The sequence below is a fragment of the Cervus canadensis genome, chromosome 31 (genome assembly GCF_019320065.1).
Source record: "Cervus canadensis isolate Bull #8, Minnesota chromosome 31, ASM1932006v1, whole genome shotgun sequence".
Taxonomy (NCBI): Eukaryota; Metazoa; Chordata; class Mammalia; order Artiodactyla; family Cervidae; genus Cervus; species Cervus canadensis.
Genome location: NC_057416.1, coordinates 13,849,139 through 13,869,616, shown reverse-complemented (window position 1 = coordinate 13,869,616; position 20,478 = coordinate 13,849,139). Strand labels below are relative to the sequence as shown.

General features: G+C 39.9%; 1 protein-coding gene across 5 annotated transcripts in view; it reads right to left on the bottom strand.

The window, feature by feature from the left end:
• Positions 1-20,344, bottom strand: part of PRIMPOL (primase and DNA directed polymerase) — a 52,842-nt gene extending 32,498 nt beyond the window's left edge. For 3 of the 5 annotated variants that reach the window (XM_043454238.1, XM_043454240.1, XM_043454242.1), the window contains exons 1-5: positions 20,010-20,344; positions 14,103-14,341; positions 12,737-12,834; positions 11,414-11,543; positions 2,391-2,538 (exon numbers count right to left, since the gene is read on the bottom strand). In XM_043454238.1, coding sequence (XP_043310173.1) covers positions 2,391-2,538; positions 11,414-11,543; positions 12,737-12,834; positions 14,103-14,282 — 556 coding nt within the window. In that variant the 5' untranslated portion in view covers positions 14,283-14,341; positions 20,010-20,344. The remainder of the gene's footprint in view (positions 1-2,390; positions 2,539-11,413; positions 11,544-12,736; positions 12,835-14,102; positions 14,342-20,009) is intronic. The other 2 variants (XM_043454241.1, XM_043454239.1) reach the window with 2 other exon arrangements.
• Between the last annotated feature and the right edge of the window lie 134 nt (positions 20,345-20,478).

Genomic DNA, 20,478 nt, shown 5'->3' with positions numbered 1-20,478 from the left:
GAAGCATCACTACAAACAAAGCTAGTGGAGGTGATGGAATTTCAGCTGAGATATTTCAAATCCTAAAATATAATGCTGTGAAAGTGCTTCACTCAATATGCCAGCAATTGTGGAAAATTCAGCAGTGGTCACAGGACTTGAAAAGGTCAGTTTTCATTCCAATCCCAAAGAAGTGCAATGTCAAAGAATGTTCAAACTACCGCACAACTGCACTCGTCACATGCAAGGTAATGCTCTAAATCCTTCAAACTAGGCTTCAACAGTATGTGAACTGAGAACTTCCAGATGATCAAGCTGGATTTAGAAAAGGCAGAGGAACCAGAGAACAAACTGCCAACATCCACTGGATCATCGAAAAAGCAAGAGAATTCCCGCAAAATATCTATTTCTGCTTCAGACTGTGCCAAAGCCTTTGACTATGTGGATCACAGCAGACTGTGGAAAACTCTTAAAGAGATGGGAATGCCAGACCACCTTACCTGCCTCCTGAGAAACCTGTATGCAGGAAAAGAAGCAACAGTTAGAACCAGGCATGGAACAATGAACTGATTCAAAACTGGAAAAGGAGTATATCAAGGCTGTATACTGTCACCCTGCTTATTTAACCTACATGCAAAGTACGTTACGCAAAATGCTGAACTGGATGAAGGTCAAGCTGGAATCATGATTGCCAGGAGAAATATCAATAACCTCAGATATGCAGATGACACCACCCTTATGGCAGAAAGCAAAGAGGAACTAAAGAGCCTCTTGATGAAAGTGAAAGAGGAGAGTGAAAAAGCTGGCTTAAAACTCAGCATTCAGAAAACTAAGATCATGGCATCCAGTCCCATCACTTCATGGCAAACAGAAGAGGAAAAAGTGGAAACAGTGACAGACTTTATTTTCTTGGGCTCCAAAATCACTGCAGACGGTGACTGCAGCCATGAAATTAAGAGACACTTGCTCCTTGGGACAAAAGCTCCGACACCTTGGAAGAAAAGCTCTGACACATCTAGACAGTGTATTAAAAAGCAGAGGCCTCACTGTGGTGACAAAGGTCCATACAGTCAAAGCTACCGTTTTTCCAGTGGTCATATACAGATGTGAGAGTCGGACCATAAAGAAGGCTGAGTGCCAAAGAACTGATGCTTTCAAACTGTGGTGCTGGAAAAGACTCTTAAGAGTTCCTTGGACAACAAGATCAAACTAGTCTGTCGTAAAGGAAATCAACCCTGAATATTCACTGGAAGGACTGATGCTGAAGCTCCAATGTTCCGGCCACCTGATGTGAAGAGCTAACTCACTGGAAAAGACCCTGATGCTGGGAAAGATTGAAGGCAGCAGAGAAGGGGGCAACAGCAGATGAGATGGTTGGATGGCCGCATTGGCTCAATGAATATGAGTTTGAGCAAACTCCAGGAGATAGTGGGGGACAGGGAAGCCTGGTGTGCTGGAGTCCATATGATCTCAAAGAATCAGACATGACTGATCAACTGAACAACAACTAGGGATTAAAGAGAGAAGAAATAACCAACTAAGCAAACAGAAAATGGGAAGATAATGAGTCCTTGGTTCACAGCACACTAGGCCACTTGACCTTGTGTTACGCTACTCCAGCAATTAGACCTTGACTTCATGCCAGTCCATTAATAGCTCTGTTCACGCTTTTGCCCATGGTACCCTTGAAATTGTCAGATACTTGTTCTGAATGGATTACCTGTTACCTGAACTTCAGTCAATCACCTGCTTGCCCTACCTCTGCTAAGACATACACTCAGGAGTTTGACCTTTATTCAGACCTTGGTTTTCAGTGTTTCCTTTCTGCCTATTTGTTCTCCTTTGCAATGATTTCACTTATATCTGGGCCTGTACCCCGCTAAATGTCTAGTCCTGGAATTAATCCTCATGTTATATTTTCAGGGTTACACATCTAGACTTCTCCCCACCCTACCATCTGACCTGGAACAACAAACAAGGCTTCATGAGTGTGGCCTGGAACTCAAGCCCAATCCTCATGTATTAAAGGATAAAGCAATGCTAAAACGCTAAAGCAAAGGTCAGAAATCCCACTCTGAGGCATCACAGGTAAGACCTGAACTGGGTCTCTCCTGCATTACCCAGAAAACTTCTGAAATGACTCTTCTTGGAATAGAAACCAGGCCCATGGCATGCATGACCATCCCAGTATCCAAAGCAAGAGGCATCACTGCCAAGGATATCCTGAGTACACGAATGCATCGAAACTGTGTCGGGCACAGAAGTCAGTCTAGAACTAGAGGCAAATCCTGAAAACATGAAAAATCATGATTTATGACCATTAAATGTGACAAATATAAAACTTTAAGAAGAAAGGAAAATATAAGCTTTCAATATAACTGCAACTTAAAAAAAAAAAACAGCTCACTTACCAACATGAATATTATCTTTAAATGCCACATCACGGAGTTGAAATATTAAATGGTGGCTAAACTTTTCCTCGGTGCTAGAATCCAAGTTGAGAACATCTTCAGCTGAACAGTTAACCCTATAAAACTCTTGAAGTGCTTTACAAACATGCTGAGAATGCAAGGAAAATTAATTAAACATTATTTTTAATTTGTTTTAAAATTTTTTCATAAGTAAAATTCAAATCTTAGTACAAATAAGTCTAACCTATTTTGATATCAGATTACATAACAATTTGTTGAATTACTTTATTGAAATATGTATATTTAAATTACTACACATTTATGTTAAAAAATTCATAGGCTCTCAGGATTGAAGGCCTCTCAAGATTCAAATAATTTACCTTATATGTTAATCTCTAAACTCACAATAAAAATACTTTTAAGCAGCTCTTTAAATATTATCTATGAGTTAAAAAGTCACTAATTCTGTTGTTTATAATTTTAGTTTTCAGAAAGTTCCTCGTGTACACTGAGCCCAAACCTACCTCAAGAATAAGGCCTCTGGGGCTAGATAATGATGATAAAGACAGTTATGCATCACAGGAAAGTAAGCACGGGGTCAGGAGGACACGACTAGCAATCAGAAAGACCAGAAACAATGTCAGGAAACAGGAAACAGCAAATGAGCTGAACACGTAGCGTTTCCATGTGATGCTGGGAAGGAAGCCCAGCGACCCCGGGAATGAGGTGAGGGAGGCGAGGCCCAGAGCCCAGGAGCGGTCCCGAAGAAACGGCCGAAGAGCCGTGGAGAACAGGTCAGCAGGGGGAAGGACTGCGGGAGCACCCACCCTGGCCATGGGAGCAGAGGGCAGCGGGGGATCCTCCTGAGGCAGAGATCAGGCCCTGAGCCTTTGGAGTGGGGAGCACTGACTCCAAGACCCTAGACTACCAGAGCACTAACCCCAGGGAGTATCAAACAGTGAGACCGCACAAAGGAAGCCCCTCGAATACAAGACCCAACCCCCAGTACCACCCTGTGCGGGACATCTCATCTAAACAACAAACAACAAAAATACAAACCCAATCATCAGCAGACAGGATTACCGCCTCACTCAGCCTTGCCCATCAGAGGAAAAACAAACAAACTCAGCACAAATCTCACCCTATAGGAAGCTTGCAATGGTTGTTCACCATTGCAACAAAAAGAATTAAATAGGAATAAACTTAACTAAGGAGACAAAAGAACTGTACACAGAACATTATAAAACACTAATGAAAGAAATCAAAGATGACATTAACAGATGGAGAGATATTCCATGTTCCTGGGTAGGAAGAATCAATATTGTGAAAATGACTATATTACCAAACACAGTCTACAGATTCAATGTGATCCCCATCAAATTACCAATGACATTTTTCACAGATCTAGAACAAAAAATTTCACAATTCATACGGAAACACAAAAGACCCCTAATAGCCAAAGCAGTCTTGAGAAAGAAGAATGGAGTTGGAAGAATCAACCTTCCTGAGTTCAGATTACACTACAAAGCTACAGTCATCAAGACAGTATGGCACTGGCACAAAAACAGAAATACAGACCAACGGAACAAGATAGAAAGCCCAGAAATAAACCCATGGGTTTAAAACCCTATGGGTACCTTATTTTTTACCTTATTTTTGACAAAGGAGGCAAGAAAATACAATGGGGCAAAGACAGCCTCTTCAATAAATGGTGTTGGGAAAACTGGACAACTACATGTAAAAGAATGAAATTAGAACACTTCGTAACACCATACACAAAGATAAACTCTATTAAAGACTTAAATGTAAGACCAGAAACTATAAAAACTCTTAGAGGAAAACATAGGCAGAACACTTGATGACACAAATCAAAGCAAGATCCTCTATGACCCACCTCTTAGAGTAAATGGAAATAAAAACAGAAGTAAACAAATGGGACCTGATTAAACTGAAAAGCTTTTGCACAGCATAGGAAACTATAAGCAAAGTGAAAAGACAACCCTCAGAATGGGAGAAAATAATAGCAAATGAAACAACTGACAAAGGATTAATTTCCAAAATACATAAGCAGCTCATATAACTCAATGCCAGAAAAACGAACAACCCAATCAAAAAGTGGGGGAAAGACCTAAACAGACCTTTGTCAAAAAAAAAAGACATACAAAAAAAAAAAAAAAGAAGAAGACATACAGATGACTGACAAACACATGAAAAGATGCTCAACATCACTCATTATTAGAGAAATGCAACTCAAAACTACGGGATATTGCCTCACACCAGTCAGAATGGCCCTCATCAAAGAGTCTACAAACAATAAATGCTGGAGAGGGTGTGGAGAAAAGGGAAAGGTCTTGCACTATTGGTGGGAATGGAAATTAATACATACACTACGAAAGACGGTAGGGAGATTCCTTAAAAAACTAGGAATAAAACCACCATATGACCCAGCAACCCCACTCCTAGGCTTATACCCTGAGGAAAACCAAAACTGAAAGAGACACATGTATCCCATTGTTCATTAAAGCACTATTTATAATAGCTAGAACATGGAAGCAACGTAGATGTCCATTGACAGATGAATGGATAAAGAAGTGGTGGTACATATACACAATGGAATATTACTCAGCCATAAGTAGGAATGCCTTTGAGTCAGTTCTAATGAGGTGGATGAACCTAGAACCTATTCTACAGAGTGAAGTAAGTCAGAAAGAGAAAGATAAATATCATATTCTAATGCACACATACAGAATCTAGAAAAATGGTACTGAAGAATTTATTTACAGGGCAGCAATGGAGAAACAGACATAGAGAATAGACTTATGGACATGGGGAGAGGGGAGGAGAGGGTGAGATGTATGGAAAGAGTAACATGGAAACTTACATTACCATGTGTAAAATAGACAGCCAACGGGAATTTGCTCTATGGCTCAGGAAACTCACACAGGGGCTCTGTGTCAACCCAGAGGGGTGGGGTGGGGAGGGAGGGGGAGGGAGGTTCAGAAGGGAGGGATATATGGATACCTGTGGCTGATTCATGTTGAGGTTTGACAGAAAACAACAAAATTCTGTAAAGCAATTATCCTTCAATAAATAAATAAATAAGAAATCAGAAAGACCTGTTTGAGTTCTAGCTTTGCCACTTAACAGATCTGTCACTTTAGTCAAGTCCAAACCTAACATTCCTCAGCTGCAAAATGGGATAATGACAGAACCCAACTTTTCGGGTTGCTGTAAGAAGCAAAGAGAAGAATGAGAGTAAAGCGTTGGCCCAGCGCTTGGTACATATAACTGCGTAAAAGCGTGGCTGTGCGGTCATAGGATGGGTCGCTTATGAAGCCTGTCTTCTCTTCTGCAAAACGGACATGCTAAGAACCACCATGCAGGGTTATCTTGGGATCAGACACCTAAGGGTGGTGGTGCTTTAGTTGCTAAGTCGTGTCTGACTTTTGAGACCCTGTGGTCACCAGAGCCGGCCAGGCTCTTCCGTCCATGGGATTCTCCAGGCAATACTGGAGTGGGTTGCCATTTCCTTCTCCAGGGGATCTTCCCGACCCAGGAATGGAACCCAGGTCTCCCGCACTGCAGGCAGATTCTTTACCAAGTGAGCTCTGAGGGAAGCCCTAGATACCTAATAGTTAAGCAATAAACTGTGTTTATTAATGTTATTTTGCTATTATTACAGCATGCCATCTCCCACCAGGCTCTCTGGTCCTACTCTCCTTCAGTAAATTTTTTGAGAAGGCCGCCTCAATTTCCTTATCTACATCAGATTCCCCCATATACTCTACCTCGAGTTGTAGCACTTACGCAGCTGCTATTTTATGTTAATTTGTGTGAAATTTTTGATAAGTTTCCTCTATATTACAGAGAATATTTCTCACTATCCGTTCTCTCCTGCTTCTGTAGTCACAGAACCCTGATTATGGATAGATACAATATCATCCAGAAAAAGGACCACGTTTCCCAGACTCCCTTGCAGTAATGTGGGGGCCACATGACCAAGTTCTGGCCAACAGGATGTGAGCTGAAGGAAAATATTCCGCTTCTACATTACAATCTGAAAGCTGAGGGGCATGCTCACCCTTTCCCCTGTTCTATGGACTAAAATGCAGACAAAGGGGTGGTGAGCCCTCTTGGACAATATAAATAAAGGCATCTTAGGAACAGCAAAGCAACAAGCCTCATCTCTAATACAAGGGAGTCACATCCAGGAGTTACATGAGAGGGAAATAACTTTCTATCTCGTTTATGCCATTTTAGTTTTAGGTCTTTATTATGGCAGTACATCTATCCTAACTTATTATCCTCCATTACACGATGAACTCTACGAAAGCGGAAATCACACCTCTTTGGGCTAACCATTGTATTCTCAATGCCGAGCCACATTGACAACAGTAAACACTGAAAGGATTTAGATAAATTAATAAAGTCGAGCTCTACAGAAAATAATTCTGAGGTAATAAAAATACTCATAATTCCCTTAAGTTCTCTTTTCCAAGTTAAATTTTAAATAAAATTTATAATCTATAAAAGTTTTAAATCACTATATTGTACACCTGAAACTAACATAATGCTGTAACTTAACTATAACTCAACTTTAAAAGTTTTTATTTCAACATTTAAATTGTAAAATCCAGACGTTAAAAATAAATGATTATTTGAGCGATGTTACCTATCAACAGTTTTATAAAACACTTTAAGCACCAGAATTCACTCCCTTTGGCAGAAATTGCTTACTGAAACTGTCAGTTAAGTTACTGAATCAAAGGGCATTACATATTATCACTAGTTATGACTAGCCAGTTATTTATTAACAATCTATTGTAACAGTTAATCTAACTTATACCTCCTCACAGAGACTCTAAAGGAAAAGTACTTATTGGATTGTAAGCTTGTTACAAAGTAACCAATAAATGAAATTAATTTCAATATAATCATTTAAAAGATCATATAAGTAAAATAATCCTAATAATTTTTCTACCAACATGATAAATGTGTTATATAAAAATGCTGTATAATTTTAAATTCAGATCTCTACTTTTTCCAACTTTTGCTAATGTAAAAGATTAGTGGTTTAAGACTAATTTGTGTAAGATTATAAAGAATGAGAAGGAAAAAAAGTTAAATACCTACATGATCTTTGCCATACCAATATTTATTAATCATTATTAAAAATAGGATTTGCACTAGTATTGATTCCTTTAAGGATATGTTTCTAGTTTCTAATACAATGAAGTATTTCTTTTGTATCTTAATTCCTTGTTCGCCAGAGACGATTTAATAAATCCTTCCTTAGGTAGTAGAAGTGTGTATCATACATCAGAAGAGAGTCAGTGTTTATCAATTATTTAAAATGTAATTAAGGTTAAAAATTAAACATAACAATTATAATGAAATAAAACATTTAAATTTATTTTTAAGAGTCCAATAGCTACCTCAAGAAAAACATAACTTTTTTGCTGTTTGTTGGGAGGGCTAGGGGAACTTATGTGTACTTTTTTTGCTTCAAAGCCAGGAGAAAGCTAACATGATTTTTTTTTAACAGGATTTTCATATCTTTTTCAAATAAACATAATAAAACATGTAGACATCGATCATAATCAGCAGATATTCTTAATCAAAAACATTTTAATTTGGATGTATTTCTAACATGATGAGTCATCTACAGTTAACATCTAAAACAAAAAATAGTTAATGTTAATACCTACTCTGAGGCCAAATAACAGTTAATACAGTACACCTTAACCAGTACAATCTTAAAAGATTTTATAAATGAACCTAATAGGGCTTAGTTGCACAAGCCCACATTCTTCTTATTACTAACTTCCTAGTTGACATTGCTAAATCAAAAATAAACACTAGAACTATACTTTTTCTTTGTTAAAAATAAATGATAATTATGTTTCTAGACCAAGTTTTTTTGCTTTGGCTCCAACCCTTCCTTCTTTCTGGAATTATTTCTCCACTGATCTCCAGTAGCATATTGGGCACCTACCAACCTGGGAAGTTCCTCTTTCAGTATCCTATCATTTTGCCTTCTCATACTGTTCATGGGGTTCTCAAGGCAAGAATACTGAAGTGGTTTGCCATTCCCTTCTCCAGAGGACCACATTCTGTCAGACCTCTCCACCATGACCCAACCGTCTTAGGTGGCCCCACATGGCATGGCTTAGTTTCATTGAGTTAGACAAGGCTGTGGTGCGTGTGATCAGATTGGCTAGTTTTCTGTGATTATGGTTTTAGTGTGTCTGCCCTCTGATGCCCTCTCGCAACACCTACCATCTTACTTGGGTTTCTCTTACCTTGGACATGGGGTATCTCTTCACGGCTGCTCCAGCAAAGTGTAGCCGCTGCTCCTTACCTTGGATAAGGGGTATCTTTTCATGGCCATCATGAACTCCTTACTACCAAATTGACTTAAATCGAAGAAAGTAGGGAAAACCACTAGACCATTCAGGTATGACCTAAATCAAATCCCTTATGTCTATATAGTGGAAGTGAGAAATAGATTTAAGGGACTAGATCTGATACAGTGCCTGATGAACTATGGATGGAGATTTGTGACACTGTACAGGAGACAGGGATCAAGACCATCCCTATGGAAAAGAAATGCAAAAAGGCAAAAATGGTCATCTGAGGAGGCCTTACAAATAGCTGTGAAGAGAAGTGAAAGCAAAGGAGAAAAGGAAAGATATTCCCATTTGAACGCAGAGTTCCAAAGAATAGCAAGGAGAGATAAGAAAGCCTTCCTCAGTGATCAATGCAAAGAAATAGAGGAAAACAACAGAATGGGAAAGACTAGAGATCTCTTCAAGAAAATTAGAGATACCAAAGGAACATTTCATGCAAAGATGGGTTTGATAAAGGAAAGAAATGGTATGGACCTAACAGAAGCAGAAGATATTAAGAAGAGGTGGCAAGAATACACAGAGGAACTGTACAAAAAAGATCTTCACAACCCAGATAATCACAATGGTATGATCACTCACCTAGAGGCAGACATCCTAGAATGTGATGTCAAATGGGCCTTCGGAAGCATCACTATGAACAAAACTAGTGGAGGTGATGGAATTCCAGTTGAGCTATTTCAAATCCTAAAAGATGATGCAGTGAAAGTGCTGCGCTCAATATGCCAGCAAATTTAGAAAACTCAGCAGTGGCCACAGGACTGGAAAAGGTCAGTTTTCATTCCAATCCCTAAGAAAGGCAATCCCAAAGAATGCTCAAACTACCGCACAATTGCACTCATCTCACACGCTAGTAAAGTAATGCTCAAAATTCTCCAAGCCAGGCTTGAGCAATACATGAACCATGAAATTCCAGATGTTCAAGCTGGTTTTAGAAAAGGCAGAGGAACCAGAGATCAAATTGCCAACATCTGCTGGATCATTGAAAAACAAGAGAGTTCCAGAAAAACATCTATTTCTGCTTTACTGACTATGCCAAAGCCTTTGACTGTGTGGATCACAATAAACTGGAAAATTCTGAAAGAGATGAGAACACCAGACCACCTGACCTGCCTCTTGAGAAACCTGTATGCAGGTCAGGAAGCAACAGTTAGAACTGGACATGGAACAACAGGCTGGTTCCAAATAGGAAAAGGAGTACGTCAAGGCTGTATATTGTCACCCTGCTTATTTAACTTATATGCAGAGTACATCATGAGAAACGCTGGGCTGGAAGAAGCACAAGCTGGAATCAAGATTTCCAGAGAAATATCAATAACCTCAGATATACAGATGACACCACCCTTATGGCAGAAAGTGAAGAGGAACTAAAAAGCCTCTTGATGAAAGTGAAAGGACAGTGAAAAAGCTGGCTTAAAGCTCAACATTCAGAAAACTAAGATCATGGCATCTGGTCCCATCACTTCATGGGAAATAGATGGGGGAGACAGTGGAAACAGTGTCAGACTTTTATTTTTGGGCTCCAAAATCACTGCAGATGGTGATTGCAGCCATGAAATTAAAAGACACTTACTCCTTGGAAGGAAAGTTATGACCAACCTAGATAGCATATTAAAAAGCAGAGACATTACTTTGCCAACAAAGGTCCATCTGGTCAAGGCTATGGTTTTTCCAGTGGTCATGCATGGATATGAGAGTTGGACTGTGAAGAAAGCTGAGAGCCGAAAAATTGATGCTTTTGAACTGTGGTGTTGGAGGAGACTCTTGAGAGTCCCTTGGAGATCCAACCAGTCCATCCTAAAGGAGATCAGTCCTGGGTGTTCATTGGAAGGACTGATGCTGAAGCTGAAACTCCAGTACTTTGGCCACCTCATGCGAAGAGTTGAGTCATTGGAAAAGACCCTGATGCTGGGAGGGATTGGGGGCAGGAGAAGAAGGGGACGACAGATGAAGATGAGATGGCTGGATGGCATCACCAACTTGAGAGACATGGGTTTGAGTAAACTCCAGGAGTTGGTGATGGACAGGGAGGCCTGGCGTGCTGCGATTCATGGGGTCGCAGAGTCAGACACGACTGAGCGACTGAACTGAACTGAACTGAGACTAGGTTTTGCCAGTAACTAGTTGTTGGACCTGGAACTGGAATTAAGTCTCTCTAGCCTTTGGCTTCTTCACTTATGATGATGTAAGAAGAGTTTCCAAAATTTCTGTCAGCTCAAAAATTCTCATACTATTTTCATCTGAATTTTCTTGAAGTTTATTTCAGAACTCAATTTTTACTGTAAAAATTACTTAATACTCAGAATCAACTGTAATGTAAAAGAATATATAAGAAACAGAAAATTCCCAAACTGCCACTTCTCTCAGTTGTTTTTAATTGGATACAGTAATATTATGAAATATACAGACATAAACTGAAACTTCCTCCTTTTCAGACGTTTACTTTGAGGAGTGCTATTAAGAAATGAAAGTCAAAAGTACGAGTAACAAGAAAAAGGAGGAGAAACATTGAACCTATATGTTACATGGTCTGGATTCGTTTAATTCTTTTAATGACTGAATGAGGGAAAGATATACAAGTAGATATACGGAGAAAAACCTGAGTCTGAAATTTACCTCAATGAGTAATGCAACCATCTTTTTCCCATCAGCTCCTGGATTGGCAAGTTTGTTAAATTCCAAATCAAAATAAAGCTTGCACACAGCATTTTCAGGAATGACTTCATAGCAGTGTAAGAGATTTCTTCTGAATTGAATAATTCAAGATGGTTAGGCTTATATCTCATTCTTTTTAAAGCATAGAAGCTGCTCTTGTATCTCAAGATAGCATATTAACTGTGATTTAATGACATATAACTATGACATAGTGAAGACAAGATAAAATGAACTGCTGACCCCAAGTTTATGGATCACAGTATCAAGAGTCTCCATCAAACAAGATATAATAATCACATTCTGTAACATTACTTAACAAAAATACAGTTTAACTTCATACTGTTATTTATTCACAGATGATTTTGATATCAGACATCACTTTTATATTTGCTTTTGATATTACCATGAAGCAAATTTTGTTGGAGAACAGAACTTTCTCAAACTGGGATCCTGGAATCACATATACTTGGGAGTCCATGAAATTTTTAATGAAAATTTTTAACTTTCATATTTTCATTAAGAATATTTTAAAAACTGCTTACACACATTCTGAATCATCTGGCTTCAAGGAGCTTTCAATGCTCACATTTGCAATTTCATTCTCAGTGGTACCAAGAGGGGTATGACTTTAAGAAGGGAAAGGTAAAACAGAAGCAGCAATAAAAATAACGGGCCCACTCTCCTCTCAGAGTCTGGCCCTGCCTCTGGCCTTAAATGTTAAGAATGCTCAGGGGAGAAAAAGGTGTGAAGTTAGCCAGGGGAAGACATATATACAGATTTATCTATTTGCAGAGATCTCTACAACAGATGCCAGAAATGGAAAAAACTGACAGAAATCATGGCTCTGTCCAGGTGATAGAAAATTGAAAGGCATCCATAAATGAAAATTAGCTAAAAATAAAGGTGTCATTTGAGTAATCTGAAAAAAGATGTATGCCTTTAATATGGGTTACTAAGAACAGATGCTGAATTGATTGATAAACTACTTGGTGACATTGTATGCAAATAAAACATTTATACTAATTTGAACAAAAAAAGTGATGGGGGAGTTGTGTCATCACGTAGTACAGGCATTTCCACACACACACAAATTCTCTCTCCTAGCACCTGGTGAGATTCAGTGTTCCTTATCACAAGGAAACTTCAGAATTAATTCCAATAGTAAAGGGGTAATTAACTGGTGATTGAGAACTATGAGAGGCCAGGCAGCCTGATTTAACTTCACAAGCATTTCCAGATGAAGGAAATGTAACTTCAACGTGCTCTCTTTTAAAAGCTACTTACCGGGATTTATAGTAAAACCAAAGTTGAGCATAGGTTGTTACGAGGTAAATACGCTGTCCATCACCCACTCTGCATTCCAAAGCAAACACATGAACTTCCTTTATAAAATCAAAAATATCAAATGTTAGTAAAAATGCAAATTCAAAATCAACTATAGCTATTAAGTGTTCATATAGAATTTTACCATTCAAATTTTCAAAAACTGGAACATTTCTATTATTAAAAACAAGAAAATGAATCACTAAATCAATGCCAGTCAAAATCTAATTATTTGTTTTTACTTATATTTAGTCACTCAGGTAATACATGTTTAAGGCGCAAACAGAACATCCAGACTAAAAAGAAAAAAAATAAATATTTCGTAATCATTTGTTTGACTTCCTATTGTAATTTTACTTACTAATTTATGTAATTTTTAAAACTACCTGAACACTATTATAATTTGGGCTAAAATTAATAAATTCCCTAGAACATACAAAAACATAAGGGAACCACTTAAAAAATATATTTATATGTTAATCTCAAAAGCTTAAGGAAGTTTTAAAATGCTTAACTTTAACAAGTTACTAGGGAAAGAAGGTCCTCCTCCTTAAAAACTTTTAGCATATTTTTATATATCATTAATGAGTGGAATCACAATATATTTCATTTATGCTGGATACATTCATCTTTTCATTATACTTCTTTATATTCCCAACAGGGCCCAACAAACAAACAATCGATGTGCAATACACAGCTGCTTGTTTATTTCTGAGTACCACTCCCTTTGTAAGGCCAGCATGTAGCAAGCATTTCTTCCTCCCCCTTTCCTAATGTGTTGGAAATTATGACAAATCCACTCTACTACTCCAAAACACAAAGGGGACAGAAGAAAGAAAAAAAAACATGGGTGCTTTGGTAGGATGATTTAAGTTCTAGGGCTTATCAATGCTAAGCTATGACATTTGAGACATTTTCATTTGCCATTGTTCAAATTCAAATCTCTGATCCCTAATTTCATCCTTAAAACCCCACACACCACTCACTCTCCTTGCTGATATTTCTGTGGGTATTATTTTAGTTTTACTCTTAAACTCATACTATTATTTTTCAGTCCACGAATAGTCATTTTTCCTCTAAGCATAGCTTCATTTCTATGTCATTACAAATTTTTTAAACTATTTGGCACCGGATATGTCACCCTTTTTCATTATTAATATAAAGTAAATGGTTAATGACTCATAGGGATATTTTTCCTAAATAGTATAAAAAGACTGCAATTAAATTCTTCTGGTAAAATATGTGGCCTGAAATGAAGACAGCCAACAGAGTCTTTTTGGAAATCTTAAGTTATAGTAGCCCTAAAGAAAAAGATGAGTAAAATTACCTCTTTACAGCTTTTAACAAAATTAAAAGCCTGAGTCTGCCGATGAAACAGTTTCCAAATGGAAGGTGGTTCTTCCGGCTTGGACAACCTCGGTCTGTACGCTGAGGTCAACGGTCTCCTCTCATATTGGGACGCTCGTTCTTCAATCTGCTTCAGCGTTGCTTCCCATTTTCTCTTCATTGGATCAGGAGTGTGGGAAGACTAAATCCTGTCCCATGTACGACTTCTATCAATTACAACTAAAACAAACAAACAAGGACGTCAATTTCCGCGTTTAGAATATATTTTGTCTTGTAAAACTTCAAAATTCATTTCTGCTTATTTCTCTATCTGCTTCCACAGCGTGTTTTACATGAAGTTTTAATGTAAAACAAGGACAGGAGTGGGTATCAGAAATCTTTAGATCCTGGCTCTTTCATCTGACAGTGCTACAGTTTTGAACCGTTAATGAAGTTCGCCAGCTTCCCTGCTGGCTCAGATGGTAAAGAATCCGCCTGCAATGCAGGAGACCTGAAGTTCTCTAAATTGTAATCAGCTGCAAAAAGGGGACGCAACATGATCTTTAGGTGGTTATGTTGAGGACACATGCAACATGAAAATGTTTTGCAAATTACATCATGTAAATATGTGTTTGTTTGTTTGTTTTGCATCAGTATGGTTTTTACTATAACCATTTTGTTACATCAAGTGCTATCTACCTGGCCCACATGGTGGGTGGCATTCCTGTGCTATTATTTCCGAGTGCAGAATTCATTTCTAAGGCACCACTGTACAATTCTTAGCTCCCTTTTCCTTTTGTGCCCACTGCTTTTCTCCTCAAACACCTATAGCTGGGAGGATAACCCAGTGTATGAATAAGAAATTACAATATTGGTTAGTTTTGGTTTGGGATGTATGGTAATCATAAGCATGATTTTTAAAAAGACCCCATGGACTTTAGCCCACCAGGCTCCTCTGTTCATGGAATTCTCCAGGCAAGAATACTGAGGTTGGTAGGCTCCTTCTCCAGGGGATATTCCTGACCCAGGGCTCGAACCCCAGTCTCCTGCATTGCAGGCAGATTCTTTAGCATCTGAGCCACCAGGGAAGCCCCAAATCAATCTTCATCTCTGTTAATTTAATAACTCTATTTTTGTGATTAGTAAATCGAAATGATTGCATTGTAACCCATTTATTAATGACATATGTTTTTCTTTGAATTCAAGGCTTCCATGTTAGCCATACCAAGGTAAGGGGGTCAGGCAATACTTTCCCAATTTGGGATGGATTATGGTTTACTCACAAAGGAAAAAGGACAGGATTTTAGAAGAGGGGAAACGCTGCCAGCGTAGAGAAAAAACAGGGACACATTCTCTGGCATCCCTCCTATCAAGAGCTGCTACCTAAGCCCACGCCCGTATAGACGCTGGCCTTGGCCACGTGACTGATTTTGGCCAAGGTCACACCGACAAATGTGAAGCAAGTAGAAGTTTAGTAAGTGCTTACGCATGGGATTTGGCGAGCCTGGAGTCCTGCTCTGAGAACCTCACGCTATAGCTCAAGCCTCACAGTTTCTCCCTGGGACCCTGGGACCAAGGTACCCCAGTCATTAGCCAGCACCACTATCAGATATGGGAGTTAAGCCATCTTAAATCATCACCTGAACTCAATGCTCGAGTAAGCCTGAGTGAGTTTAGGTGAGAGATCCAAAGAACTGCCCAAAAAATTGTTTTTAAAGCCAGCAAGCTTTGGCCTAGTTTTTACAAAGAAATAGAAATAACTAGTAGTTTCCTTCTTCACTAGTTTCAACTATGTTGTAATTTATGTATGCAGAAAACAGACACATTAGTTTCTCTTAAGTGACAGAGTAACATATACTAAAGCATTTGAAGGCAAAATCCCCATGTTCCTTTAGCAACGCATATCTAGAACTTTATGTTGATAAACATACTCTTGAATGCTAGCAGAAAACTTTACAATGACATAAATTCATGAGCAAATGACATATTTTCTGGAAGGAAAAACAGAATCACCCTAGAAGATTAAGAGAGGGTAGGAATATTATGACACTGTCAGGGGAAAAAAAGGCATATTATCCATAGACTTCAAATTTGACTCATAACAGACTAAGAAATTTCATTCTCTCAGAGTTAGATTCAATCCACATGAAAATTATAAACCAAGAAACAGAAATAAAATTCTATCAACATAAATTTTATAACAGATATGCCTAGGAAAAGAATACAATTTCACTGAAGAGATGGGGCAACTTTTAATACAACTGTGTTTTCAATATAAGTGCTACTGCTCCTTATTGCTAGATAGATTCTGAGTATTAATTTAATCTGCTTCACACATGGATAAGTCTCCTCCATTTAGACAGTTAGGAGACAACTAGTCTCCTAGATGAGAACTGACTTTATGAAGTGAAGTGAAGTGAAGTGAAGTGAAGTGAAGTGAAGTGGCTCAGCCGTGTCCGACTCTTTACGACCCCATGGACTGTAGCCTACCAAGCTCCTCCGTCCATGGGATTCTCCAGGCAAGAATACTGGAGTGAGTTGCCATTTCCTTCTCCAGGGGATCTTCCCGACCCAGGGATCGAACCCAGGTTGCCTGCACTGGAGGCAGATGCTTTAACCTCTGAGCCACCAGGGAAGCCCTGACTTTATGAAACTAACCTTTAATAAAGTCCACCAATTACTTAATGAAGAAAATAAACTACAGAATCCAATCAGATGTGAATTGACTAATATAAAACAAATAACTGGCTAGAAATAACCATGTGGAGGTTCACACTTACAGTATCAGGAAAAATTTTTTCTGGTTTTGTAAAAATATTAGTGTGACCACAGAAGTATATATAAAAGTCACAGTCACAATATAAAACCAATTTAACACTTACTAGACTGAGGAAACCATGCATGTCAACAGAAAAAAAAGCGAAAGAGAGAGAGAAGTTCAAAATACGTTATGTTCTTTGCACGGTTTTAAAATTTTAACAGCTGGGTCGAAAGACAGCTGGAGCTTAGACTATTCAAGCAGCAGGGGTGAACGACAAAAGCGGAGGAAGTGAACAGGAAAGCATCTGGCATTCTGGTTTTGGGCTGTCATATTCCTTATCCCTACATCCTGGGAGAACATATCACCACGTTAGAAGTGCTTTCAACTCCTGGTGGGGAAGCTATTATTATTGTATGTATATAGTTAAACATGAAAACCCCTTTTCACACAGGGACCATAACTATTTTTGTAACAATTCCCAAGCCCCAGAGAAAAATATTTGTTGCATTTTAAAATAGCAGGCTTAAGAGCGCTTTTATTTCCTAGATTTGCACAGGAAAGATTGTTTAACCATTTTTTATACCGATTTTATAACTAAAGGTGGTCAGGCTAGAAAAAAGGCTGGCTGAGTGTTTGAGAGTAACTCTAGTGAGAGAAGGCAGTGAGAACGGGGCTGCAGAGATGACCCAGAAAGCCAACCTAAGCAGCCTTGGTTTCCCTGGGTTTACGGCTAGACTTGCTCATCTACTGACACTTTACCACCCAGTCCCTGGGGCAGCTGGACAGTCGGCACATGCTTCATGATTCCTGGCTTCCATGCTAGTGGTAAAGAATCTGCCTGCATTGCAGGAGATGAGGGTTGGATCTCTGGGCTGGAAAGATACACTGGATAAGGGCATGACAACGCATTCCAGTATTCTTGCCTGGAAAATCCATGGACAGAGGAGCCTGGTGGGCTAGCCCATGTGACCTCAAAGAGTCAGACTTGACTGAGCACGCACAGACAGACAGACACACACACACTCACACACACACACACTGAAGCCTGCCTCCCAAGGTTCTCTCCAGCCCAGTTCTCCTAGCTTCCTTTTTGTCTAATCACAAGTCAATTTTTATTCCCCAACTCCAACTTCTCCCTCTGTTCTGAGAATAGTTTCAACAGTATTTTGTGTTTTCTGACATGTATGTTGCACTTCTAATATTTAGTAATGTTCTAGTATTTGGCAATGTTTTCTTAATATCATTCCTTTCAGGGCCTCTTGTAATACATTTATACTAATTCTCCCACTGCTAAAGTATTCATAATGAAGTATGTGACTAAAACTTCATTTACAGTAATTCAGTTTATTTCCCAGGTGAATACACTCTTTACGTAATTAAATATACTGAGTTTTTCCTACCCCCGCCCCCGACTTCAATCACTTTGCCTATGCTTGAACAAAGTAACTCAAATTTAAATTTCCCAAAAGTCTCCTGTAAAAGAAGAAAACATTCCGTGGTACACTGCTTTTTTCTGATTCTTTTCACCTTTCTACGCTGCTCACAGGATTTCCCAACCAAACAGCCTAATTCTGCCAGACTAATCACCCTTACTCCAATACTTTGGCCACCTGATTCGAAGAGCTGACTCATTTGAAAAGACCCTGATGCTGGGAAAGACTGAAGGCAGGAGGAGAGGGGACAACAGAGGATGAGATGGCTGGATGGCATCACCAACTCAATGGACATGAGCCTGAGTAAATTCCGGGAGTTGGTGATGGACAGGGAGGCCTGGTGTACTGTGGTTCATGGGGTCGCAAAGAGTCGGACACGACTGAGCAACTGAACTGAACTGAATCACCCTTAAAACCATTTTCAGTAGCGAAGACATGGAAGTAACCTAAATGTCCATCAACAGAGGAATGGATAAAGACATGCGGTACACATATACAATGAAATATCATTCAGCCATAAAAAAGAATGAAATAATGCCATTTACAGCAACAGGGATGGATCTAGAGATTATCAAACTAAATGAAGTCATACAAAGACAAATATCCTACCATATCACTCATATGTGGAATCTAAGTTTTTAAAAATATGATACAAATGAACTTATTTAGAAAACAGATATTGCAAACAAGCTTACGGTTACAAAGGGGAAATGTGACGGGAATAGGAGGAATAAATCAGGAGCTTGGGATTAACACACATACACATTACTATATAGATGACGGATGACCAACAAAGACCTACTGAGAAGCATAGGGAACTCTATTCAATACTCTGTGACAACTTACATGAGAAAAAAAAATCTGGAAAAGAATGAATATACGCGTAACTGAATCACTCTTGTTGTACACCTGAAACAAATTATCACTGTAACTCAACTGTACTCCAATAAAAAAAATTTTTTAATTTACATAACTCTTCCTAGAGACACTCAATGATTCAGAGCTTCACTTAACGCATACTCAAGTTTACCTCAGTAAGTCCAAACTCTTCAAAATCTGGCCCTAAACCACTGCCCATTTGATTTCTTATTGTTCAGCCTTCTCACCAAATGAACCATAATGACCACTGCCTGCAAGATCTGGCCCACTCCTGCTCATTTCCCTCACCTGGAGTGCCGCCCACCTTCCCCCAAAGTCTTCCCCTTGGAGGCCCAGATCAAGTTCTGACACCTGGGAGACACCTTTATAAAAAGAAATTTCAAAACTGAGATGACACTGCCAACTGTTTTCCTCTAAAGTTTCTCTAAAGTAAATTAGTGTAATTTACACAAAAGACAGAAAACCCGCTACTGCTTTAACTGGAGCATCATTTTGGTAAGAGAGTTTAGCACAGGAAGGGGTCTGAGCCTCACTATGGGGTGATGGGACTGGTTTAAAAAACCTACTCCACTAGTTATTTCTTACAAATAACTGCATGCGAACCACTGTTCAGGTTGGGAGGAGGTCCTAGTCCTCAGTTTTATGCAGCAACAAAGGGACTGCCAAACACTGGTCTTCTCTCAAACCTGGGTTCCATCCCTGGGGGGTAAGATCCCCTCGAGGAAGGCATGGCAACCCGCTCCAGTATTCCTGCCTGGATAATCCAGTGGACAGAAGAGCCTGGCGGGCTAGTGGGGGAAGGGGCAGTGAGAATCGGCGGGAAGAGGCGGTTTACCGTCCCGGAAGGCCCGCTGGGAACGTCTTGCTCTCCGGCCCCGGGTCCGGCCTCCGTTTACCTCCAAAACCCTCGCGGGGGGCGGCACCCGTGGCTCCTCGGCGGCTGGCTGGACACCAGCTCTGCCTCCGGGGCGGGACGGAATCTTCGAACCGAGCGCGGGAACTGGGCCGGAGCAGGAAGTGGGGGAGCGCGCGGGCCTCTAAGGAGGAGGCGTTCTAGAGCAGAACCGCAACCACAGCCGAGGGGCGGTCGAGAACCGCTTACGCAGCGTCCGGGGACTGGGGTCTCGCCCGACCCGTGAGGGGGCGGAGTTTTCGGGCGGGGCGGGGGCCTGTGAGGGGCGGGGTTCCAGTGCGGGGCGGGCCCTTGAAGGGCGGGGTTCTAGGGTGGGCGGGGCAGGGCCTGTAGGGGAGCGGGGTTCGCGGGCGGGCGGGGCGCGGGGAGGGGCGAGTCGGGGTCTGATGGA